Below are 24,947 nucleotides of genomic sequence, written 5' to 3' on the forward strand. Positions count from 1 at the left end.
TTGGGCCACCAGTTGCATGCCAATGAGCCTCAGTCACCGCCATTCAGCATAAATAGATGCCATCTTTGATGGGGAGGCACACTCACCATGGATCTTCTCAAGAGGCACCTGCTGCTCCTGGTCATCGGAGCTTACCTGTGTGTCGGCGCCCAGGCCACGATCACCATTCAGAAAGCCAAGCCAGCGCTGCCGGATCCCAGCCAGCTGCTAGCCAAGCTACCACCAAAGCCGGACTTTCTCAAGGATCCCTCCAAATTACTAGCCAAAATCGCGCAATCCAAGCCAGCTCTCCCAGATCCCAGCCAGCTGCTCGCCAAGCTGCCGCCCAAGCCCGCCTTCCTGAAGGATCCCAGCCAGCTGCTCTCCAAGTTCGTGAAACCAAAGCCTGTGATCATAAAGCCGGTGATTGTGAAGCCGGTGGTGGTGGTCAAGCCCGTGGCGGTCGGTGGAGGTGGCGGTGGCGGGGGTCACGGTCACGGACATCATGGACATCACGGACACCATGGCAAGGGCAAGCTACAACTATAGATTTCTTTATAGAACAGTAGGAAACAGGAAGGTGATTTATAATTTAAATAAATGTATACATCTGTGACAAGTTCATCACTCGGCTTTAAAAACAACCTAAAAACCACTAAAAAAAAAAGTTTATTCTTAATAAAAGCGTGTTAGTAAAGAGTGTTATTATCATTTAAAACTTGTCTTCCATATGGTGGCCATCGAACAACAAGTGAAGAAGAAAGTGAAAGGGGTTTGCCCGCCCCCAGAAAATGTGACCCAGAACCTTGAGCGCATATCGATGTGCATAATGAATCCATCACTCGCTAGGCTAACGATGTCCCTTTGTGAGCAAATTGAAAGGCGGGACTGCTTTTCCAGTTGTCCTGTCGCCAACGCGGCGTATGAGCAATTGCAATTGGAGGGGCGCACGGGGCGGATGCGCGATGCTGGGATCCTGGGACGCTCGGCGTGGGACGGCACATTAGCACGCAGCAGCGGACCAAGTGGCGATAAGAGCGCGTTTTAATCAACGTAATCATAATCATATGACCAGAACAGACATTCTGCGGCGGCACAATCGTATAATTTATACGGTTTTCTTGGCTTGAGTTCGGTTTGAGTTGTATTCGAGTTTGTGTTGTCTTGCGTTTGTGTCTCGGGGCTCTTTGTAATCAGCCAATACTAACCGCGCATTATGCAAAACCATCAACCGTCGGCACCACCACCAGCTCCGCCACCCCAAGCCCTTGCATCTGGATGCTGGATGCGAGCGGCGTATAAAAGCGACTTGGCCAGAAGTTTCGCAAACATTTTGGCATCGCCTGAGTTTTGTGCTAGACTCGCCGGGAAAGTGCTCACCAAGTTCACTCCGCTCATCCGTCAAGCCAGCGAAAGGTCCTCAGAATGGTGAGTGCAGGGAACATGGTCCCGTCTGTCAGGAAGTGTGGTATCAGAAATTGAACGAAAGACAGTGACTCAAAAGATCAAGATCAAGGATCTCTGCGGTGTTTTAATGGCACTGAAAGCTTAGAGAAAAAAGTTCTTACTAGTTCATTTTTCAAACGTTTTTTTTTAATGCTGACGTTAACTGCAGTTCCGGAAAAGAAGAGACCGCACCCAGCGGTACCAGAACCATGTCCCAACCAAAACGACACTTTCATTTTGCGTGGGATTTTATGGCCACATAAGCCCATCCACGATCCACGGATCGATCGATTGATCGTTTGCGGTCGATTGGGGCTAAGTGTGAGTGAGTCGGGGCTTTGCAATACTTTCTGGGCTAGCGTCTGTCGTCCGGACTGGGTCTAAAAATAGATCTAGTTTCAATTACAGTGGAAACTCGTTTGGCGACGACGGCTGCGGGGAGAGAAGAGCCGCCGACTCGGGCGTTTGGCAATTGAAAATTGTTTGGAATTGCTATTTATGTTGCGGCGCGTCTCTCTAAATGGCATCGGTTATATCTGGATTTCCTAAGTGCCCATCACGAGTCAGAGTCACGAACCGAGATACATCTGCAGATCGTTTTCGCTTCGCTCTGCTCTGACCTTTGCGAGGCTCTGAGAAAGTGCCCGAGTCGCGGAGCATCTTGGGGCAAATCCGAGATCCGAGATCCGAGATCCAAGATCCGAATCTCGATCCCAGCTTGTGCCTGGCATTTCCTTACAATGTGTGCCCAACTGCCGACCCGTGTTTCCATTTCTATCATTTGCGTGTGCGCCGCTCATTTAGATCTGAAAGCGGCAATTAGCCCGCTCGACTGCTTAACTGCAGCTAAATTGACCGACCGGTCAAAGTCAAGTCGAGTCGAGTCGAGTCGGAACCGAGTGCAGCGGTTCTTGTTTCCATTTCTTATTTGAGTGGACGTTATATAACCACCATAACCGTAGGTTGTCCATACATTTGCAACTCCAGCGGCTATTCCATTCTGATCGCACCTGGGGGCCGGCGATTGAATCACACTGTGCCACATTACAAGTTTGTTGACACCTCGCTGGCGTATACGTAATATTTTTATTGCAAGCACAACCTGAAAACGCAATTCATAGCAGAAATGCATGATATATGAGCCGGGGCGGTCGTGAGCGCAGAATGCTCGTAAATCTAACGTGAACAAGCCTACATTGTCCACAATGCCTTACATTCGCAACCAAGTGTAGATTCCACCTTCAGAGAAAGCGATTTTGTGTTAAAACTTATAAGTAAAATATTTAACATTATTGTATCTGTTTTGCGACAATAATGTTTGACTAATGGAAGTTCTTCTGTGAAATGATCGCACTTACTAGCTTCTTTTGCCTTACGGGAACAAACGGGCGGAGAGAAAGAGAGGGAGAGAGAGATAGAGACAGAACGGAAATGGGTAATAAAGTGCGCCGCTAACTTTACACACCCGTCATTCCTGAAGTTCCACGCCACTCGGAATAAACTTCCAGCTCGAACTTCCCGCGGATTCTTCTGCACTTTCCAAGCTGCACTCGTGTGCGTTCGCGAGCGCCAGACTTACAGTTACATGCTTCATTTTCAATTAGCAGACATGTGTGCGTGTGTGACACGGTGAGCCAAAGTCAGTGGACAGGGGCGTCGATCGACGGATAATCGCAGTCGAACGGGGGCCAATTACCCGATAACCCGATCCCGATACACAGCGACCATGACTCGCTGCGAGAGTGGATATGGATGTGGACTTATCACCCTCGAGCCACTTCCTTTGTTCGTCTAAAGAGCCCTTAGAGGCGCTTGTCTCCACGCTCGTGGGGCGCAAGGGGGGGCAGTCGATCGAGCGGGTGGCACAGTGGGGTGGGTGGGCAAGATTTGGGGCCGCATTGTCTCACAGACACACAAACACGACGCGACAGCGAAACGAAACGAAAAGCGAATCAAACCACTGGCACATGCGTGCTCTTTCGAGCGACAATCGTTCCACATATCCAACGAGGGGCACTTTTATAGTTCGTCATACAGTTGGCAATAAGTACGTACTTCAGTTCATGATATATGGGCGAACGTTAAGGTAGGCGCACTATATTGCCCAGCAAATGTATCACCACACTGCAAACTTGACAAAAGAGCAATGTTTAGGTCTGGACGAACTTTGCGATCAACCCTCGCACGATGTTCGTGTGCGTGTGTGTGCGAGAAAGGCAGAACGGTCCCCAGCATTTTGACATTTAATGCTTGCAGTTAGTCTGCTTTCGCTTCTCATGCGGTCTGGGTTTTTCCTCCCTTCCTTTGGTCTCGCCGGAAAATCCTTGTGTCGCGATCGCGTCCGTTGCCTTGTCTCGAAATCTGCATAAATACATATATGTGTATAGCTGTGACTATAGCTACGCCGCCGTTGTGCAAATATTAATATTTTGAGCTAAAACACATACTTTTGTGAGCTGCATAAATAAGCAAGTGCACATACGTACATACGTATGTATAGTCGTAACGCCAAAGTGTGTGAATAATCGGTGCGAACGTGGGAATCGCGCTGGCGTTGCAAGTTCGCGGTGCAGTTGTTGCTGCTGTAACGTCAATGTGGAGTGTCAATTATGTGGAAATATATTTACAAAGATGCCCCCTGTTTGTGTGTGTGAGTGATTCTCCTGGCACTGAATGTCACTAAAAGAGGGTGGGAGTGGAAGTGGAAGTGGGGCTGCCCTCTTTCCAGTGCGTGTAGATCAGTTACCGCCAGCAACAACAACAACGACAACAACGACAAGAACAAGAACAGCAGCAATAACAAACAAACAAACAAACAAGCCAGCGACAATTCACATTCATTCCCATTCATTGCTGCGATTATCGCCAGTTTTGCTTTGCTCTTTCACCACGCACGAATACGATTACGATTACGAATACGAATACGAACGTAGGAGAATGTGCGGGGGCTGCGGAGGCCGAAGCGAATGAAGAGGAAGCGGCAACAGTCGATAAGTTCGCTCTGGGCACGCCCCCTTATGACGCCCCCTGTGACGCGTTATCAGCGGACACCCAAGAAACACAACAAACACAAAGACCTGACCAAAATCCACACAAAATGGCGATAAACTCGAGTGCCAGAGAATCGCCGCGGGCCTAAAAAGTTCGTTCCCCAAACTAAAAAGGAGGTAAACAAACTCGTTTCTGCCCCACAACAACACAACCCGATCCCGCACCACAGAGCCCACCACAACCAGCGATAAGCATCCGAAGACGAAGATTTGGGTGGCCCAGTCCACAGAAAACCCCGCACCAACCCCGAAACAAGCGCCTAAGGTAAGCTCCACTACGATTCTTCGCTCCAAAATACCACACATCGCATTCCAGCACTGGGAGAAAAGGGGGTTCTTTCCACAGAAGTGGGAAATATCTTCAATATGCAACGAATGTCAAAGTATTCTCGTGGTTAGGAAATAAGTTTCTTGAAACACTGAAAACTTTCTTCGATTCGCAATCCAATCCAAATATCTGATAGTCTTCACGGGAATTTTCGTCGTGTATATGTATGTGTGTATGTGATGATCGAGATTTGCGAGTATATCCGTTTGTTTGGTTGTTTGCATTCACATTTAGCGGTGTCACACCCTTTTTACAAGTTCAGCTTTTGTTCGGCTCGCGGGTCTGGCCCACTTGGAGGTTAATAACATTCGGGGCGGTCAAGTACAGTGGATCCGAGTGGCCGCCAATCCGAAAGTCCGCAAATAGTCGACGGCCCTGTCCCTGTCCCTGGCCCTGCATTATGGCTCCGACTAAGCTCGGATCTTGATTCGTGTAAGAAGAAATGGTTACAAGGTCAGTAGTTCGACTGGGTGACGAATTATAGCAACTTATCTCAATTTCGGGTGTGCTTAGTTCAATTTAAGTCATGGATTATGTGCGTATATCAGTCAAGATTCTCTTGGGTCAGTTTCCGGTTCCGGTATTTAAGTCTGTAATGGGTGCTCCATTACGGTCACTTGTGTGTGTGTGTGTGTGTGCCTGTGCCACGGCCACAATGCATAATTCACATCTCAATTGATCAGCTCTTGCGTGTGGGAAACTCTATGGTCTGATCATCAAACTTGTCTTGGATGTGGAAAGTGGTACATGTGACTATTATGACTGTTTGTTCTACAGTCTTCCAGCAGATTTCCATTCAGTTGTATTGCATACTATTCGGAGTACGCTCTTGATAAATTATCTATAGTTGCAATGCTCTGGCTGCGTTCCACTGAGGCCCTAGTCCAAAACCCGCTAGACGGCTTATATTATAGCCTCGCCTTATCGGGAACCACCATCATAATATAAACGAGAACATCCACTTCTGTTATATAAGACCATAAAGTGTCGCGGAACCCTAACCCATTGAGCATTATTACGTCCATCGATCGGTTTTTTCCGTCTGTTCACTTCCAGTTGGCTGGCAGAACTGAGTCATCCAGAACAAATACGTGCAAGGTGCCCCGGGATCCCCTGATCCCAGCACCTCGTAATATCGATTGGAATTATGCTAATTGCGCGACGATATCCCACCCGGTACGGCAATGACCAAAATTGGCCATTAATTGTATTCGCTTCTGTTAAATAACAACAATTGTGCGACTGGGTATGGGAATGTCCGGGCGGCGGGCGAAAGGGAACACTTGCATGCTGAATTACGCCTAATTACGTTTATCAACAACAAGTGCAGTCGCAGTTGCCAGACAGTTGACGTCGCGTCCATCTACGCAATTCAGCAAGGTGTCTTATTATCACCAACTTGATTAACACCCCTCGCGGGGGATTCTGTTCTCTTGCTGCGAAAGTGAGAAATTTCCAAAATCGAGTGGAGATCAGGGGAAGATTGTAGGTACTATAAAGTAAATAACTTCATTATTGCTAATCTATTTGCTTTTAATAACATTTAACGCCCACTTTTAACAGACTAAATATTTGTTAAATTATTTGGATCGAATCGGTGCATCTATAGATTTGACACCTCCGTCTCTAAATTGGGTCTTTATTTGTTTAGAGTAAATATTTTCAAAGTGTCTGATATTTTAAATAAATATTTTTTGAATATTTATATGATAAATCTCTGGCCTATTTATTTGGTTTTTAATGTTTTTTTTTTATTTTATTTATATATTACATTTATCTTCTTATTGATACAGATCACAAGGCCACTTTTAGCTGAAAAAATTAATGAAATATTAAAGAGTGTTCACTTTTTCTGGATATCATGCACTTATACAATCCAAACAATTTTCCATCTCGTGAAATCACGCAAGTTGCCTCAACTAACCCAGTGCCCTTAGAAACAAGTTATTAAAAATCACAGGACCAAGCGATGTTCGCATAGTTACAGCTCCGGCTTATCCGTAAAAACGCCTCATCATCGTTTTACTTAGACTTTTGGTCGACGTTTTCCCATTCCCGCGAAAAACAATGGAAATTGCTCTGCAATTACCGCTACTGATAATTACATTGATTAGCAATTAGATATGACATAGATGTACATATGTATATGCAAAGGGAATGCCCCACAGACCAAGAACAGTTACTCTATTCCGCTGGCAACAAGTTCTCTTATATTTAAACACATTTCGTATAATATTAAATGATGTGCCTCAATTACAATAACTATATAGCCATTTATGTATGCGATCGCATTATTATTATTGTGATGTAAATGTAAATCAGCTGTTCGAATCATCACAACAAATCTTTAAGAGAAGAGCACCAATTTCGAGAAAAAACAGGCTGCTTAAAATGTTCTCTTTTCACATTTTATGCTTTAAAGCGAAAGAAGAGAAAATTCTTCTTCTTTTTCTCTTTTTTTTCAAAATCGAAAAAAAAAACCGTTTCGCTCAGAGAATTTTCACCCGATTCGCTCGCTCGGATCGCTAATTCACAGATACATCCACAGATACAGATACAGACGCAGCACACAGACGCAGATACAAGTACGGCGCTGCCAGCAATCACTTAAAATACAATGTTACCGCCGAGTTGAATATTAGTCCTTAAACGCGAAGCAACAAGTAAGCATCGCATCGCATCGCACTGCAGCCAGTTGAGATACAGATACTCCGGTTTCGCGTTCAGTTTTCTGTTGGTTTACATCGAGTACGAAAACGAAAGGCGAAAAGTGTGTGCCCGAAAAACGAAGCCGACAAGTGCTCAAACAGCCTTACCCAGTGAAAGAGCCGGGTTTTCCGCGTGGAAAACGGTCGCACAAACGCAACCTGCAACCTGTGACCTGTGACCTGTAACCTGTAACCTGTAGCCCGTGACCCCTGCAACCCAAACCCAACCAATCCGTGCCGGTCGGTGCCCAGCACTGAAAATCGAACGCAACGCAAAGTTCCCCGCCGAAAAACAACAAACGGAATTACGAAAATGTAATAAACGTTAAACGTTTAATTATAAACAAAAAATACGGCTCGAACTTGGAGCAGCTTTCAAGATTGGCAGCAATTAACATTAAAGCGAAAACAAAATAAAAATCACAAATGGCACAAATTCGAATCCGAATCCGAATCCGAGTCCGAGTCCGAGTCCCGATCCCATGTGGAAAAGTACTGGGAGACATTAAGTAACAATTATGAGATGGCTCTGCTTTTGCCCAATGTCCTACTAGCCCTGGCCAAAACCAAATACCAATTGCTTTGCTTATCTGTAATCCCAGTCCGCTTGGCCAGTTGACCGAATTGCCAGAAGGCTGAGGTGTTCTGTACCAACTACCTGCTGCTTGTGGCCAACATCTCGTGGCCCTTTTCGCACGATGTTGCCACCTTGCAGCAGCCAACTCCACTCCACCTCCACCTCCATTTCCATTGGTCAGCGCTTCTCCTTCTCGATCTCCCCTCGTTCTGTGTTTCTCGTCTTCGTATTCCCATGCTTCCCATGTTCCCATGTTGTCAAGCCACCAGAACAACTTTCGTTGATTCCCAGCCGATATTGATCCGGCGATGATGTCATAGGTCCCTAGGGACTGCGACTGGCGTTCGGAATCGGAGTCGGCACTCGAAGCCAAAACACCAAATACCAAACACCAAACGGCAAAACCCTGGGCGTATTTCTCCGAAATCTCGCGTTTAATCGCCGGCGTCTATCGCTGCCCCTTCACTTCAGTAGTTTAAAAGTGCGTGTGCAACAGGAAATACAGCACATTTTATGCTGAGGACCGAGCGGCACACACATTTTCCATTGCATTTCCAGCGTGCGCTGTGTTTTTTTTCGTATCTGCTGTATTTATTTTTTGCGTGCAAACACTTCCGACATTTTAAATGCAGCCCAGCCAGCGAACCGGCTAAATAAATCAACATCAGCAGATCAGCAGTAGCAGTAGCAACTGCAACTGCCCTGCTGCTTTTGCCGCTGCTGCCGCTGCTGCTGCTGCTGCTGTTGCTGCTGCAGCGATGCATATGTATATGTAAATGATTTTAATCAGCGACAGCAGCAGCATTAATAACAATAAATGACAATCAGCGATCATGCCAGTTGGCATATGGACTTGTAAGGAACGCGAACAACAAATTTAGACGTCAGTCCGCGACTTCGACTTCGACTTTGATCGTTGATTGCTGTCAATCTGTTGCTTAAGCCGATCGGTTATCCGAATTGCATAAGAAGCGGTGATTAAGATCGCATCGGACGCCGTCAGCGCTGGAGAATCAGATATAAACGTATTCCTCTCGATATTTTAGATCCAATCAGATCCCAATCAATCGCAACATCTGCGGCCAAGCAACTTACAAACTAGGAACCCGAGCTGTGTTAACCCAAGTACTTAAGCGCCAGCAACAGTACTTAAGCAAACATTCGTTTCGACATTATACAATAATTAGAAACCCAAACAAACAACCGACTTCTTTCTCCTCGGGAAAAGCAGAACAGCAGAAACAGATCAACCAACTCCCAGCAGAAAGGCTCCAGCTTCAGATCCAGCTCCAGCTATGAAGAAGCTGTCACTAAATGTGAGTATCAATCTGGTCGCGCCTCAAGAATTGACATCACCACTCGCATATACGTACATACATATGTATAGTACTTGATGCAAACAACATGTTGTCCCAACCCAACAAAGGGCCTCCTGCCCGGGGGGCGTGGCTGGGGGCTGGGGCGGGGGAAGTGCACTTTTCAAGTTCAGCAACGGAACAGAATTCCGAGGGGAACGCTGGCGGTGGGACCGTGTCATGTTAATGAACTTGAAAAGACCAAGATCATGAGCCAGCCGGCGGAGGATGAGCGGCATGACGGAGTTGCTTTCCTCACTTCCAGGCGATGACGATCGGTGTTGAAATGGAGTGCGCAATCGGAGACAGACGCATTGAGGAGGAGCAGCGGTTCCCAAGTTGCCAATTGATGGGGGGAAGAATCGAATGCAGACATTCGGGTCAATTGACATGTCAGAGAATCCAAAGTACGAACTCAGAGGATCATACAAGATTTACCTGGGTTTTTAGCCAGCCTTGTTGCTTGCCAGAAATGTAATAATCCGAAGTCCGGAAATTAGCTCATTTGAAAACTATATTTGCTTCCGTCTCATGACTTAGAAACTAGTCTGTGCAACTGGACAGATTATACACAGATGATAGATCTCACTTACGTTAATCCCTCACTCTTTCGATCTCTATTTGATCTCTGATTGATCTCTATTTAAAATGCCATTTACCTCCCCCACCAGTCACTGGTCATCGGTCAATGGATTGACCTTCGCCTTTGCGGATTGCCAGAGACTGAAGTGGGTCTAATTGAATTCTGCAATAAATCACTGCCACGCGCCACCTCAGTCGCATCCCGTACACACCACTCACCATCCGCCATATTCCATTCTCCATATTCCATATAGCACGTACCAGATCGGAATCGGAGGAGATCCTCCTCCGCAACTCTGGCTAATTGAAAAGCAATTGTGGCGCACTCAACTAGCCGAGTGTGGGTCTCCCCGGGGTTAATGTGTGGCAGAAGATGCGGACGCCACGAGCAGGGTCCAGATCCAGATACCAATGTATTTCGCAGATACGCGACTTTGATGTTGGCAACTCAAGAGCTCCCCAGTCACTGGCCATATATCATACAGAGTACAATATGCATTTGCCCCCAGCTCGCTTGCGAGTATGAATAATTGTACGTTTGTGCGCCGTAACATCTGCCAACTGCCAACTGTTCCCGACTTGTCGTTTGGCTTATTTTCCGCAGTTCAATGCCCCAAAAAACCCTGGTGCTGCCCTTTGATTGCTTATTTATCTGGGCTGTGGTGGGGGAGTGTAGTCAATCGTGGCGAGTGTGGCAGCATCATGTCGAATCCTTAACTAAGACAGAAATAGTTACAGATTAGCTAGCCAGAGGAATGGGAATCCCATGGGAAAGAGGGCGCGATGAACTTATTTAGGTGACGAGGTGATAACAAAAAGCACCTACTCTATATCCACAACACCTGCGCATCCATCTCGCATTGTCTTATCTCGCAGATATTTATCACAATGACTCAACAATTTCCAAGGAATTCGGAGTACGAAAGCCCCTATAAAAGCAGACTGTGGCCGGGAATTACTCTTAATCATGGCCAGCAATTCACATTGAAATTGGCTGATGCAACCGCAAGTTTTATGGCTTGTCTGCAAATAAAACTAACTTTGCCTTTTATGGCCGTGCCCCGCTAACTCCCAATTGGTCGTAAAATGCACATGACTCTACATATAATTATCAATTTATGCTGAACGAGTCAATTGGATTGTTATTAATAAGCGATCGTTAAATTATTAATGGGTTCCTATGCCAGCAGGCAGGCAGGCAACGAAGTGCTGTAATAAGCCATGAAACTAACAACAAATTGACAAAACGCCATTAAAACTTGGCGATCAACAATGACAATAATAAATAATAACAACAAAAGCATCGCTGCGAAATAATAAAAACAATGAAAACGGGGGCCCGTCGAAGCTGAAAAGTTGGAGACACACGACGGGTTACCAAATACGAGTACGAATACGAGTATGAGTATGAGTACGAATACGAATACGAGTATGAGTATGAGTATGAGTACGAATACGAGTATGAGTATGAGTACGAATACGAGTTCGAGTATATGTCTGCGATACAAATGTTAATGATTGATTTTGTGTCATGTAATCGAGTCGGGGACCTGGGCCGCAAACTCGTTTCAGCCATTTAGCCAATTTAATTGACGTCAACTGGCCCGATCCGATCTCCTCGCGCACATTTCTTCCGTCCTTGGCCGTACGACAATTGCAGTTGCAATCGCAATAGTTGCTGCAGTGTAGTGCAGCTCGGAGTTGTAGGTGACCTTATTAGACCACGAGAATTGGCCAATGGAAAAACCAAGCCGCACGGCACCAGCACCCAAGTGGAATGTGAAAAACCTTCCAAAACACAAATTACGCGATTTGGACACGGCGAGAAATAAAAGTAGCCTGTTGCGCAAGCAGATGTTATATCACACGATCATCTCAGACCAGTGGGCTCTTCGGGGTTAATATTTTGGTATCTGTAATGTGGCTTAAATCTTATTAGCCATTCAGTCGCCGATGCACTTCTTTTCTTGCTGTGCATCAATCCGTTTGGGGCATTTCTCGAATTCTTGGAATGCACGAGCGATTGTGTTGGTTACTATATCTGTATCTGTATCTGTAAGTGTATCCGTATCTGTATATGTATCTGCACTTATTGGTTATGGCCAGCTTGGGCTGCTATCTGCTGCTCCTTCCACGGCTTTATTCACACCCGATCGATCCGTCGTTCAATGGCCGCTCATTGTAATTGGTTCTTTGATCGCGATAGCCTCGCACTTTGCCAATGACTCATTTCCGTTTTGCCTGCCGCAGTTTGACATTCGCGGCTGGCAATGTGCACACTCGTATTTGCCAAATTCTTTAAACAAAATCTCAAATATAGGTCGTCACTTTGGAATATTTCGAATACTTTGGGTGTGTTTTTGTTCCAGTAATTGCTGCCACGTTTCGGAAATATTCAAATGTTGATATCCTCGAAATGTGCAGTTCACGGGGGATTATAAAATTAGGAGGCGCTATTTCCTATGAATAAATCAACCTATATATGGGGTTCAATAAAACTGTAATTGAACCAAATAAATTAATAAATAAAATCTGAAAGGATAATACTCTTGATTCTCTTTAAGATTCCCTCAAGCATTCAACTTAGTTAACATTATTCAGACCTGCAAGCACTTTCACTTCTATATTCTATTTGGCACTCAAGCACCTTGATCGTGACTGCATGAGGCGTTTACTTTTAATCAGCTTAAGTGTCATTCATGAGTGAGGATTCCGCGAAATTCGCGACCGAAATAAACCACACCTCGCCATCATCGCGGAGAGGAGAGGAGATGCGATCCCCTCGGGCGGCTCCCTCCTCGCGGGATCGGGATACCTGAGACTCGCAGGCGGAGGAGGAGCTGCGTCCGGCTGTGGGGCGTAATGGCCCTATCGAGAGCTCAACACCCGCTGGGTTACGCTTCATTAATCCGATTCACGCAGCCATAACACTCAGATCGAGTCCGATTTGGAGGGGCAAAACTTAATTATGTGATTTATAAGCCTCTCGATTTTCGATTTTCGCATTTCGATTTTATTTAAAACAAAGCGCAGCAAAAAGTAAAAAAAAAACCACCGAAAATTGGCACAATCAGCGAAAAGGCGATCGGTTTCTTTTCTCTCTCACTCTTCGAATATTTTGCAAATAATTTCCTCAATGGACTTGTTTATTTATACACAAATGCAAAGCGTATAAGTAAGCACTTGCCAGCGAGAAGCGTGTGACACGCTTCTGTGCGCCGCTGCCCCAGCATCTGCCTCGCATTCGGCTTCAAGATACAAAATGCAAGATACAAGATACAAGATACACGACTCAAATTCCGACTCAAACTTTGGCTCAAAGCTGCAAAACAACCACACATACATATATGAGTCGAGTATGATAATTTGGCATGCATTTGGAAAACGAGCTGAAACCAGTTCGCCATGCTAAATTGTTTTGCTTTCAATTAAACTAATAAAAAGCCAATTGTCGTGGTGAGTGCTGCGCCTCGCGTATCTGAGTGCATGAGTATCTGTCGGACTGCCGGAGTATCTGTATCTGTGCGAGTTTGTCAGTCTGTTTGTGCCAAATGGTCGCCCAACTGGCTGGCAAAACCGCGCGACAACGTCAGCACCACATGCGATGTACTCACAATGAGATACAATGCACACGATGCACCTCTCGATCGCATGTGCTGGGTATTGCTGTTGCTGTTGCGTTGGATCGGCAGAATGGAAATGGTTTCAGAGCTTCAGAGCTGCCCGATTAATTGGCGGAGCAGTGCAACGCGGCGTATGAGTGATGCGGAATTTGAAATTCCATTGGCTGGCTTAGGGGTATTTCAGAAAATAGTAATATTTTTGAAATTCCCATTCCCTGTACAACAACTTATTAAGTAATGCATGAGTCTGACACAAGAACAAGGAATTCTAATCTTTTAAATAGGAAAGCTTGCGATATAATTACACTATGTTCAAGAAATAGTCATATACATGGAAGCTATGAACAATTGTGAATTTACATGTGTGGGAGAAAATCAATATCGCTTGCAATTTTAAAAATAGAAGAAACTAACGCCAAACTAACTAATATATAAATCTATATATTTTTATAGGGTTATTCTCTATTTTATAGCACCATTAGCTTAATAGCTTGTTGATACACATCGCTCCCGTAAACAAAAGTGCAGCTGCGGCTGTCACTCGGAATATAAACAGGTGTAAGTTTGTGATTTTACAGAAATTGCAATTAATAAAATACCAGTAGTTATAGCGTATGTGTCAATACTAGCTAGCTAAACTGGCTAATTAGGCAATAGCAATTACAACTCCCAGGAAACCCCCAAATGTATGCAACGAATTCCTCAAGACGCCTTTACAATCGAGATTATAAAACAAAACGACTCGGGTGCAATTTATTCAAAGAACTTGCGGAAATTACTTCACTTAAGACAATTAACTCGGCCGCTTAGTCACTTGTGGCCGAACTCTTTTTAGCCAGATAGAATCGGCTGAGAAAATTCCACTGCAAGGTGGAAAATTTAGTTGCAGCCACTCGTTTGTATGGCTGATTAATTCAGGGGGGGCGGGGAGAGCGGCAGGTTGGGTGAGGCGGGGCCAAACTAGTTTAGTAATGGCGATTAGATATTCCATCGGCGTGCCAGGACAAGTGCCGCTCTCCACTGATTTTTTCTTAACGGCTTTTGCTGGCTTGGCCGCGTGATAAGCATGCACATCACGTATACGCCTGGGTGTTCCACTCGCGCTCTCAGCGCGGCGATCTCTCGGATACAGATACTCGAGCGCTAGCCAGATACAGATACCTTTTCGCCAGACTCGCTGTCGTCGGCTGCGCCCGGCTGTGTGCGTGCGTATCTGTGTGGGCCGCCTGATAAGCCAAGCGGTAGCCGAAGCAGTCAGCCCCAACAGCCAACAGATCGCGCGCGGTCTTCAGTTTTGTTTTGGAGCTGCCAACAAAAGTTGATTGCTCGCGCGTCGCTCCCGTTCCGTTTCACCCTTTATTTGGCTTTGGCTCCCCGCTTGGAGTATCTCGTGCTGTTTGCCGACTCGCTTGTGTCATCGCTGTCCAAACACCGCGACTGTTTGCCCCAGTCTTAAGAAAGCCGCGCGGCAAGCGGGCCAAGTGCGCCAAGTGCGGCCAATTGCCTTTTGGCAGACGCCGAGATCTGTTGCGAAACGGAGCGGCCATTCGCCATTAATCTCAATAATATCAATTGGATATCCACCCACATATTCAGATCACTTGGCTCCGATCTCTGAGCCATGCCCTCCGCATCCCTCGCCGGTCGGCCCTCGGACGGAAGCCATAGAATCGCTGCAATGGCAGCATTCACTGTGAGTGGGGAGAACGAAAAGTTGCGCGAAGAGTGTGCCTAGTTAGGAAATCGTTTTGGAAAGGCAGGGGTCTAGCTTATTTCCTCAAAATAAGATAGTTGAACACATCAACAAACTAATAATCATATTTCTGGTAAATGCATACTCATGGAAAGGCAAGATACGCGTATTGTTTTTCTTTTTCTGTCTAAGCAAAGTGAAATACCAGTCATGTGATGCAGTGAAGATTTATTTGGATGACGTGCGACTTGTGTCTGCGGAAGATTCGGGAAGCGTTTTTTCCAGTGCACACTGGCTTCGACCGGCCACCAAGACGCGGTCTTGGTTTTCCACTGGGCCTTTCCTGTTTCGCAGACCGCCGCAGATTTCATGAATACATGAATATTAATCGAAGACAAGCATCATGCAAATTGGGCTCGGGACTGGGACTCCTGCATGTCCATCGAATTAGCAGCAGAGCGCTTGGAGATCCGCGCAGGCGCAGCACCTCGCGCCAGCCAGTTCAGCATGCGTACCTATACGAGTGCCCAGATGTAGTGGCTGGTACCAAGCAGTCTCGCCATGAGTGTTTATGCACGCTCCTCGGCGTTCTTCTGCCGCCAGTGGTGTTGTTTTTGCGTGTCCAAGCACTTTTTAGTTGCGCCGTAAAAAATAGCGAGGGGCCTGTGTTTCATGTTTAGACTCTCGGCTCCGCCATGCTTGCGTAGCCAAGCGTTAAGACTCGCAGTGGAGGCACCAGTGGCACCAGTGGCACCAGTGGCATGGTGGTGGTGGTGGTGCCACACATCGCAGTCGGGCATATCTGGCGGGGAATGCACAGCTTGGCAGGCAACTTTATAATCCACATAATGCACGGGGATTTCGACGATAACACTCCCACATACCGCGACGATTTCACGGGTAACTGATAAGAGCGCCTGGTCTATAAATAGCTCGTTTCCCATGGTGGGTGAAAATCCGCCCAAAGGGGTCGACCTTGAAATGCGGCGCACCTCAAAATACCACATAATAAACTAAAGAATCGTAATGTGCCCTTTTGCTACAAACCATATCGACCATATGCCGCCCCATCCGAATTCCGCAGCGACCACAATAATTATAAACTATTGCGCAAAAAGAAGGCACCGTCCGTCTGTCCGTCATAATTGGCATAATTATTTTTGGCTCATGACTTCATTCAATGTCGCCTGGCAGCAGCGACAGTAAAACATCGGCGAAAACAGCAATCAAATCTCAGTTGAATGGTGTACAATCAGGCGGCAATCAACAACAGCATTAGCGAGATGCCAATTGGGAATCGAGGGGCGTGCGTGCGCCCCGCTCCAATAAACCAGGGGTATACATGGCGCATATAGCATATAGCTCATAGCATATGGAGCACACGGACACATAGATAGTCGTCGAATAATGGGATGGCTTGTATGTGCGACTCGAATTGAAATTGATGCAAAGCGCCGGCCGACAAATAAAATCAATTGGCAGCTAATCAAAGTGAAATGCAAACAAATTGCCAGCACATGTCGCCGGATCGGAGGAGCAGCTACTCATATAAGATGGCAGCTATGCAGATCGGAGATCGATCAAGATGACGCCGTTCATTGGCTCCTTCCTGCGACGATGACGCCATTCGATCGATCGGCCCAGTCGCGCCGGATCATCCATTCAACTTCATCCTCCAACTTTCCCTCGCCTTCTTCTTCGGTACTGAAGCCCCTTTCCGCGGTCCATGTTACATTATCTTCGACGCGGTTCGCATATCAATTATGGCACTCACGCCGGCAAAGAGCGTTAAAAATAGCCGCCTGCAGCGACGATGATGCCATAAATCGTGCAACTCGAAGCCAATTATCACCAGATGCTCAGCCCACAGCCCACAGCCAAATCCGAATCGGAATCCGAATCCATCGGGGAAATCGAGCTGAGCTGAGTCGCCGTACGCAAGCTGTTGCACTTTGCACTGGGACGTCGCCGGGAACTCTGACTAAACGAGTGCTCCATGTGCATTGGGTGCAAAGGGTTCCCCACCCGACCACAACTTGCACTTTTCGAGTCCACCTTTTGCTGGTTGGGTAGTAGGGTTCATGGCTCTGGAGCTGATGCTAACTTCCAGCAAGTTCAAGTCATGATGTTAAAATAGTTGGCGATAGTACAACGAGCAATTTACTATGACGACAGATGGATGTATTACTCTTACTCTTGATTTATATTTAAACTTTCGAAAGGCGGATAAAAGTTATGGCAAATTACTTATTTTTAGACTTAGATTCACTAAGTTCTAAACAATGGCAACTGATGGCTTAGGATGAGTTATTTATATTCACTACAAAAATATGTGCTTGCTTAAAAATATTTGTTTTGTCATAAAAAAAACACAAAGTAATTAAGTATGACGACACATGAGCCCTTGATATCGTCAACGGAAGTTATATCAAATAAATACCCCGGTGGAGCATACTTTTAAGCGAGAAGTCTCACTTATCGCGAAAATATGTATAGTATTCATAGATATTTATATATATATACATTTCGGCGGCCGACTGATGAACTTTCTAAGAATTCCGATTCCAATTGGCAGTCCCCAATGCCCCATTCCCATACCCATACCCATACCATTTTCATTTCGGTGTTTTCCCATCCCGCGGCCATAAATCTGCGAAAAAATGTGCTCAACTTAATTGAAGACATCAGCAAGGCAATAAAAAATCAATTTGCCAAAGATCTTAGAGCGCTAAAACAATACGAGTACGCTCGTTAGCGATTATATGTGTTCAAATCATTATCGGCACAAATTCGCTTTCATGTTGCGGATACTCTCGAAATCGCTCTCGAAATAGCCGACGTCGTCGTGTCTGCCTGGTTTTCATTCAGCATTTCCATTTTTCAGCCGGGGTCGAAGGAATTTCACACATGTCGTGTGCAAACGGCAATTGGCACAGCGCGCAGTGGAAAAATTTGCGAAAAGCGGGCTGTTAATCAAATTATTCAATAGTTCGGAATGCCACGAATGCACATATGTATGTACATAGTATATATGTCATCGCTGTAATTCCCGCCGGGCGCGCAAATTGATAAAATATGCAAAGTAAACAAATGCGCCCGATTTGGGGGCCCGTCCGCGTCCGCGTCCGTTCGCAAATTGGCTCTCCTTTGAGCCGCCAAAGAGGCGGGCGGAGCGGAGCGGGGCGGGGCGGGGCGGGGCGGACTTACATCATAAATTAAGCCCGCCGACAGATGGCAAATAATGCAATAAACATTGAAATCGCCGGTGCTATTTATAGAGCGCTCCTGCGATAAGATCGTCTGCGGCACCGACTGCAACTGTTGCCACTATTGCAATTGCACCTTTGGGTGGAGAATGGCATGGGCATGGGCATGGGCATGGGCATGGGGATGGGGGCTCTATATTTAGCCAGTCGGCAGACGGCTGTCGGACGAGGTCTATTTATAGGGTCCCCGCCCGTTCCCCTGCCCATCCGCGACGCGGATCGAGCAGCAGCTCGATGCCACCTGGGCGAGCTGCCCTTGCCCCTGTCCCTGTCCTTTGGCGGCGGCGAGGAGCTGGGCCGACATCGAGCTGGCTTGGCCCACATCTGCTTGGCCAGAGAGGTGGTCCGGCCAGTTAATTGATCCGATCGCACCTATAAATAGGCATCTATTCTTAACCGTGTTTCCGGTTTCCCACACTTTTGCAGATGTGTTCCCGCAACATAAAGATCTCGGTGGTGCTGTTTCTCGTCCTGATACCAATCTTCGCCGCCTTGCCACACAACCACAATCTGTCGAAGCGCAGCAACTTCTTCGACCTGGAGTGCAAGGGCATCTTCAACAAGACCATGTTCTTCCGACTGGACCGCATCTGCGAGGACTGCTACCAGTTGTTCCGCGAGACGAGTATACACCGATTATGCAAGTAAGTTTCCCTAGGGTCCCACAGCCCCATCCATACGCACATATGTATGTATATCTAACAAAACCCCAAAGCAGCAGCAGTGTTCCTTACAGCGTTCAAGGCAAGGCCGTCCAAGAAACACTAATTATGATCTTAAGTGCTGGCAGACCCTGACACAAATACAAATGCCGGGGTATCGGAAAATGCTCGCGGGACCTTCGGTTGTTTGTGAACTTTATGGGCGCTTTCCCCGCTACTTTCTCCTCGACTTTCTCGCACAGAGACCGCTGCCTATTCGGTTTCTTCCATTTGGTCTATATCTCTCTCTCTTTCTTATGTTCCACCCTATATAGTCACCTAAATAGTAATAAGATTATCACTTTTTCGTTTGACTTCCCTCTGTGCGAGTCCTACATCTGTCTTCTTGTCTATTCGATGCAGGGCCAATTGTTTCGTCCACGAGACCTTCGGGGATTGCCTGAAGGTGCTGCTGATCGACGATGAAGAGATATCGCAGCTGCAGCACTATCTGAAAGTGATCAACGGATCGCCCTATCCGTTTCACAAGCCCGTCTACCACTAGACTCCTAGCTTCGGCCACTTTCGTTTCCACTTCCGTTTCCGCTTTCGTTTCCGCAACGACTTCATTTTCCTGATTTCTTACTGCCTTCAGTTACCTTTACCGTTGTGTTTCATTTTGATTTTCGTTTTCAATTTTAGGAAAGACTGCTTTGATTCAAAATGGTTTGGCGAATGCCTGAAAGTGCTGTTAATACCCGAAGAGGAAATATCCAACCTACAGCACTTTCTGAGAGTAGTGAACGGCTCGCCCATATCCTTCAACATGGGGCCGCAAACATAACTCTAAGTTCCCGCCCCACACACCCACAGCCCCAACACACCATACACCATACAGCACACAACACACAACACACACCACACACCACAGACAGCTGAGAATCGCTGCGAATATCGTGGGTTGGAACGGGCATCCGCATCCAGATACAGATCCAGATCCAGAAACAGTCCCACTACGACCACAAATGCAGAGCCAGAACACAGAAATCTAAAATATTACAACGCCCAAATTTAATTCGTACTTATTTATTACTGTATGCCTTACAGTTTTTACTATATGTGTTTTTTTAAAAACGAATTATTTTTATTAATTTATTGAGAACGTTATGCGTTTGTTGTAAGTAACATAATCGGGGAGTGGGAGATGGGCGATGATGATCTGATGATCAGATGATCAGATGATGATGATGCGGAGGAGGAGGATCGCAGATCTCGCACTCCCCACATATACATAGAAGCCGAAGTATTTATTTTTAAGTATTCTTAGCTTGTTTTATTATTATTGCGTTATGCGGTTTGTATATAAAATAAACAAAACGAAATCCATTGTTTTTAATCTATGTAATGTAAAATTATAACTTTTATTTTTGTATCTGTATTCTACTGTAAAATCAGCATTTAGAGTTTACATTTTACACGATTTTCCGCAAGGGCAAAACTACAATGATAAAGATAAACCCATACAAGCACACATACACACACTACACACACGCATATATATATACACCGCAATCGAGACCGAAAGTATTTTGCAAATGTATTACACTTACAATTTTGTGCTATTTTGTAAAGATGAAACCCTGAATTAGTGTAAATCTGTTGGCGCAAAACGGAGATATGTATTTGCCTATATAGTATATAGTATATGCATACCTATCTAAAGCTAAAGCCTTACATGTATCCGAATACGAGTACCCTACACACATGCTAAATATTAGAGAGAAACGCAAGATCGCAATTTGTGCAAGACACAAACAAAAACCTGGTAAAAACACGCGAAGAACGGAACGACTGCATTACAAATGTGGCAATAAATAATACATAATTAATAAACCCCTGTAAATTAATAAAGGATAATCAATCATTCGCTGGCTATTTGAGAGCATCAAAATTGTGATAAATGAGAATTAGAATGCGAATGCGCGACGCAGGACACCGCCAGAGAAAGAGACCGCCATAGAGGAGGCGAAAGAGACAGACAGACTGCAGCTGGCGATTTGCGCGCGTTTCTGGCGCGACTAAAAACGCCCGCTTACCGTTTTTGTTTTGGTACGTTATAATTTCCTTTTGTTTTTAATTAATTATTTGATTTTTGACCTTGTGCAATCTTGGCTTTTAAGTAGTACACAAGCATTTACTTTTTCTTACTTTTTACCGTTACCTTTTTTAAAATTTCTTAATAATCCTTCAACTGGTGAGCTCGTATTTTTTGAGCAAACAGGTTGAACAATAATTTTTGTGATATATTCAACCATACTTGAATATGGCTTTTGAACTTTGGCTCTTTTTTCCTGAGCAAGCTATATAGCAAATTGGAAAAAATCAGGTTTCCTAATCCCTACTCCTCTTGTTTTTGAACACAGGCAAGAATGCTTCGGATCGCCCTTCTTCAACGCCTGCATAGAGGCTCTTCAGCTGCACGAGGAGATGGACAAGTATAACGAATGGCGCGATACCCTGGGTCGCAAGTAAAGTGCGATTCTCTGGGATTTTCTGGCACCGTCACTGGCACGAGCAGCTACTTAATTCTATAAACTATTAACTAAAACTATTATTATTGATAACTGTGGCAGAACACGGCACGAAACTATGGCAACCAGGAAACGATCGACCCGAGGAATGTGTACCACTTAAAGAAACAACTAAGCTAACATCTAGCTACAAGAGAAAGCAGATCAAAAATGTTGAAAAAAAATTATGAAAACAATTACTAAACTATTACACGCTACTTATCCGCACTTATATCGGAAAGTTTAAATTGGTCTATATATTATTTCTATCATCTGTCATGAATCAGTCTCGTGGAGCTTTTAGTTGTAGTGAATTACGTGAATTATGCTTATTTCTTTTAGTTCTTCGCGCAGAAGGAAAGCAAAAGGTTATGCCAAGAAACAAATATGAGAACAAACAAACAAGCAAACAAACAAACGAACGAACAAACGAACAAGAATCAAAATGTCTGATGTATATAACTATTTTTGTCTTCTTTTAAAGATTTCTATACATATTTATAACGCCTAACTGATTTGTACATTTCTTTTATTTCGTAAGCTTAAGTTAATTTGTTACGGCAATAAATTTTACGTTCCACACCTTCCCACATATGCACTCCTGCAATAGAACGGAAATCACATCTGAGCAACCCCACACGGCATAATTCGATTCGATTCTATGTAGTATTGCAATGCCCTACGATTACATAACTATTAATTAATTTAAACTTGTTTGGATCTAGTCGTAAAATATAAATAAAGATTGTATATTTCAAGAGGAGTCGGCAGCGAATTTGATTGCGGTGCAAAACTTTATTCAACGTACGATATATTTCAGTATTAATAATTCACAAGTGCAAGCATTTTCGATTCGATTGGACTACAGAAAGATCGTGGATCTTGTGATGGAATCAGCCCAGGGGAACATCTCACTTGAGATGAATGAAATGCCAAGTGTCGACTGCAATTACAAAGGACGTAAGAGGGTATAAAAAGGGTTTATTTCAAGATAACATCAGTATAAAGTATATGTACAACGATTAACGAACGCAAGCGAGCCAATTACATGAATTGGGTTTTAGCAGTATTTACAGCATGGAGTAATCTCAATTTAGTTTGCTAACTGGACAATTAAAGTAGCTATTAGTAAGCGTGCAGGTTGGGTTTGTGTAACCAATTTGTTTGCAAGTTACTGGTGGTTAAAGCGTGTGTTGGAGTAGCGTGTTTTTTGGTTGGGATCGGGTGAAGCGGCTATAAGTTCGATCTAACATAGTGAACCTTACCTGTATCAGACACCTCCTCGACCTGGCCGCCATCGGGGGCCTCGGCCAGTATCTTCTCGGCCTCCTCCTTGGGAATGACGTGCTCCGAGTTGCGGTTGGTGATGTTGGTGCTGCAAAACGGACGTACTTAGGATTATTTGTAAATGTATAAAATGGCATTTAACCCACGTGGAGATGGAGCCGGATGCGGGGCTCTGGTGCACCAAGTTCTGCCAGAACTTGTGGGTCTCGGCAATGATGGTGTTGGCAAAGTCCGCATTCTTGGCATCGCCGTTGAAAGCAAACTGATTCTCAGGCTTGCCATCGGGGATCTTGTAGATCTGCGAAATGCAAAGGGTAAGTGAAGGAATCGTAAGAAAATCACATTCCACCCACCTTGAACCACTCAACGGTGGCACGAAGCAGACCCGGGAAGTACTGGTCCACATCGGCGATGTCATTGACCTTCGATGCCAACGGATCGTTCACATCGATGGCGATGATCTTCCAGTCGGTTTCGCCCTCATCAATCAAGGCAATGGTGCCCAGCACCTTGACCTTCAGCACGTCGCCGCGCTTAGCCACACGGTAGCCAATCTCGATTACATCGATGGGATCGTTGTCGCCCTTGCAGCCGGTGGAGGGCTCGATGTGGTCGGGGTTCTCCCAGGTCTGGGGCAGGGCTCCGTAGTTCCAGATGTAGCCCTTGTGCGGGAAGCAGTTCGCCACGAAGCGCAGCTTACCCTTCTTGATGTCCTGCTTGATGGGATTCATAGGTGTCTTCAAGCTAATCTAAGGGTTAGACATGCAATTTTCGTATTACTCAGGGGCATGTATCGTAGGGACAGGCAGACCAACCTCCATTTTGGCGTTGGTCCAACGTGGCACCTCCACCACCATGTTGTAGATGGTTTTCTCCTCGTTGGCGTACAGTGGAATGTCGTGCATCGGCGAGATGACATTGCCGCACTTGTTTTCTGTGGAGAATGGCCAGAAATTATTATATCTGATATATGGGCAACACCTGGACACGCGATTTGATTGATAGTGACCGGGGACCTGTCGGCTAGACAAAGGTCACTAATTCGCGTGCCAGTAAACCGAAATTCAGCCACCAGTTTCGATATCTGCTATTTGGAATATGGGCTAATAAAGGCAAGAGATAAGACCAAAGGGGCCGAAACTCTTGGTGTTTCCGCCATTTCCGACGCAAGACAAATCGGATCGGCTGATAGTGCTGATAATGCGACGAGTTAAATAAGCAGAGTCCGGTTTGACCCGTTGCATAATCAGTCCGGTACCGATCAACTAATTCTAGCTGCAGTAACTGCATTTAGTTTGGGTAACTTGCAAATGCGGAAGTAAAAGGTTAAGCCGGGTCACATTCACATTCGGCCGCCAATGCGCTGCTCTACTCACTGAAATACAGGCTGTAGCTCGGCGAATTCTTGGCGCCCTTCTCAACGGTTTCGTACAGAGCCATCTCGTGTGGTTTCGTGCGCTTCCGCTCTATCTGAATATATCTGCAATTGCTGGCAAGGGCCGCTGGTGACGTTGGAATCGAACCGGACAAACGAGCGACCGCACGTGAAGCGTAAAATGAACTCCTTGTAATTTTCGCCAACATTTTCTTCAGCCCTGAGTTGAGTCTATCGATAGCCCGATAGGACTCGATTTTACAGTTAACAGTGCTGCTCAGAAAATTAATATTAATTTCCCATGGAGAATGAACTTAATTTTTTTCATACAATCAAAACTATTATTATAATTATTATATAAAAACTATAACATTATAATTATTATTAGTATATATAAAATATAATATTATAAATATAATTATTATACAAAGCTTTCTCCACCATATGGATGATAACTATAAAAATTT

The 24,947-nt window shown here is 45.3% G+C and overlaps 3 protein-coding genes and 1 long non-coding RNA gene across 8 annotated transcripts; 2 read left to right on the top strand and 2 right to left on the bottom strand.

Moving 5' to 3' along the window:
- The first annotated feature begins 29 nt into the window (after positions 1-29).
- Positions 30-697, top strand: LOC6736082. Its single transcript, XM_002082947.4, has one exon. The coding sequence runs from the start codon at positions 88-90 to the stop codon at positions 526-528; it is 441 nt and encodes a 146-aa protein (XP_002082983.1). The 5' UTR covers positions 30-87; the 3' UTR covers positions 529-697.
- A 590-nt stretch (positions 698-1,287) lies between these two features.
- On the top strand, positions 1,288-22,581 carry LOC6736083 (ion transport peptide). 5 transcript variants are annotated; one of them, XM_044922606.1, is made up of 5 exons: positions 7,399-7,826; positions 9,135-9,404; positions 19,034-19,251; positions 19,951-21,357; positions 21,672-22,581. In XM_044922606.1, the coding sequence occupies exons 2-4, from the start codon at positions 9,384-9,386 to the stop codon at positions 20,090-20,092; spliced, it is 381 nt and encodes a 126-aa protein (XP_044778541.1). In that variant the 5' UTR covers positions 7,399-7,826; positions 9,135-9,383; the 3' UTR covers positions 20,093-21,357; positions 21,672-22,581. The 5 variants fall into 5 exon arrangements, with proteins under 5 accessions (XP_044778542.1, XP_044778543.1, XP_044778541.1 ...); XM_044922607.1 differs by lacking the exons at positions 7,399-7,826; positions 9,135-9,404 and adding an exon at positions 1,288-1,407; XM_044922608.1 differs by lacking the exons at positions 7,399-7,826; positions 9,135-9,404 and adding an exon at positions 3,684-4,740.
- Positions 19,161-19,951, bottom strand: LOC123327123. Its single transcript, XR_006541596.1, has 2 exons — positions 19,645-19,951; positions 19,161-19,587 (listed from the first exon to the last, which is right to left on the bottom strand). It is a non-coding gene; the product is annotated as an uncharacterized LOC123327123 (long non-coding RNA).
- On the bottom strand, positions 21,671-24,711 carry LOC6736084 (inorganic pyrophosphatase). Its single transcript, XM_002082949.3, has 6 exons — positions 24,482-24,711; positions 23,921-24,039; positions 23,459-23,854; positions 23,252-23,403; positions 23,084-23,193; positions 21,671-22,761 (listed from the first exon to the last, which is right to left on the bottom strand). The coding sequence occupies exons 1-6, from the start codon at positions 24,687-24,689 to the stop codon at positions 22,730-22,732; spliced, it is 1,017 nt and encodes a 338-aa protein (XP_002082985.2). The 5' UTR covers positions 24,690-24,711; the 3' UTR covers positions 21,671-22,729.
- Positions 24,712-24,947: the final 236 nt, after the last annotated feature.

This window comes from Drosophila simulans, chromosome 2R (genome assembly GCF_016746395.2).
Source record: "Drosophila simulans strain w501 chromosome 2R, Prin_Dsim_3.1, whole genome shotgun sequence".
Lineage (NCBI taxonomy): Eukaryota > Metazoa > Arthropoda > Insecta > Diptera > Drosophilidae > Drosophila > Drosophila simulans.

Coding starts and splice junctions, on each gene's coding strand:
- LOC6736082 (XM_002082947.4), top strand. CDS start 88: ATGGATCTTCTCAAGAGGCACCTGCTGCTCCTGGTCATCGGAGCTTAC.
- LOC6736083 (XM_044922605.1), top strand. CDS start 15,270: ATGCCCTCCGCATCCCTCGCCGGTCGGCCCTCGGACGGAAGCCATAGA. Junction 15,342..19,033: donor CTGCAATGGCAGCATTCACT/GTGAGTGGGGAG, acceptor ACACTTTTGCAG/ATGTGTTCCCGCAACATAAA. Junction 19,252..19,950: donor AGTATACACCGATTATGCAA/GTAAGTTTCCCT, acceptor TTTCAATTTTAG/GAAAGACTGCTTTGATTCAA.
- LOC6736084 (XM_002082949.3), bottom strand. CDS start 24,689: ATGTTGGCGAAAATTACAAGGAGTTCATTTTACGCTTCACGTGCGGTC. Junction 23,404..23,458: donor CCACCGTTGAGTGGTTCAAG/GTGGGTGGAATG, acceptor TGCATTTCGCAG/ATCTACAAGATCCCCGATGG. Junction 23,194..23,251: donor GCATCCGGCTCCATCTCCAC/GTGGGTTAAATG, acceptor TCCGTTTTGCAG/CACCAACATCACCAACCGCA.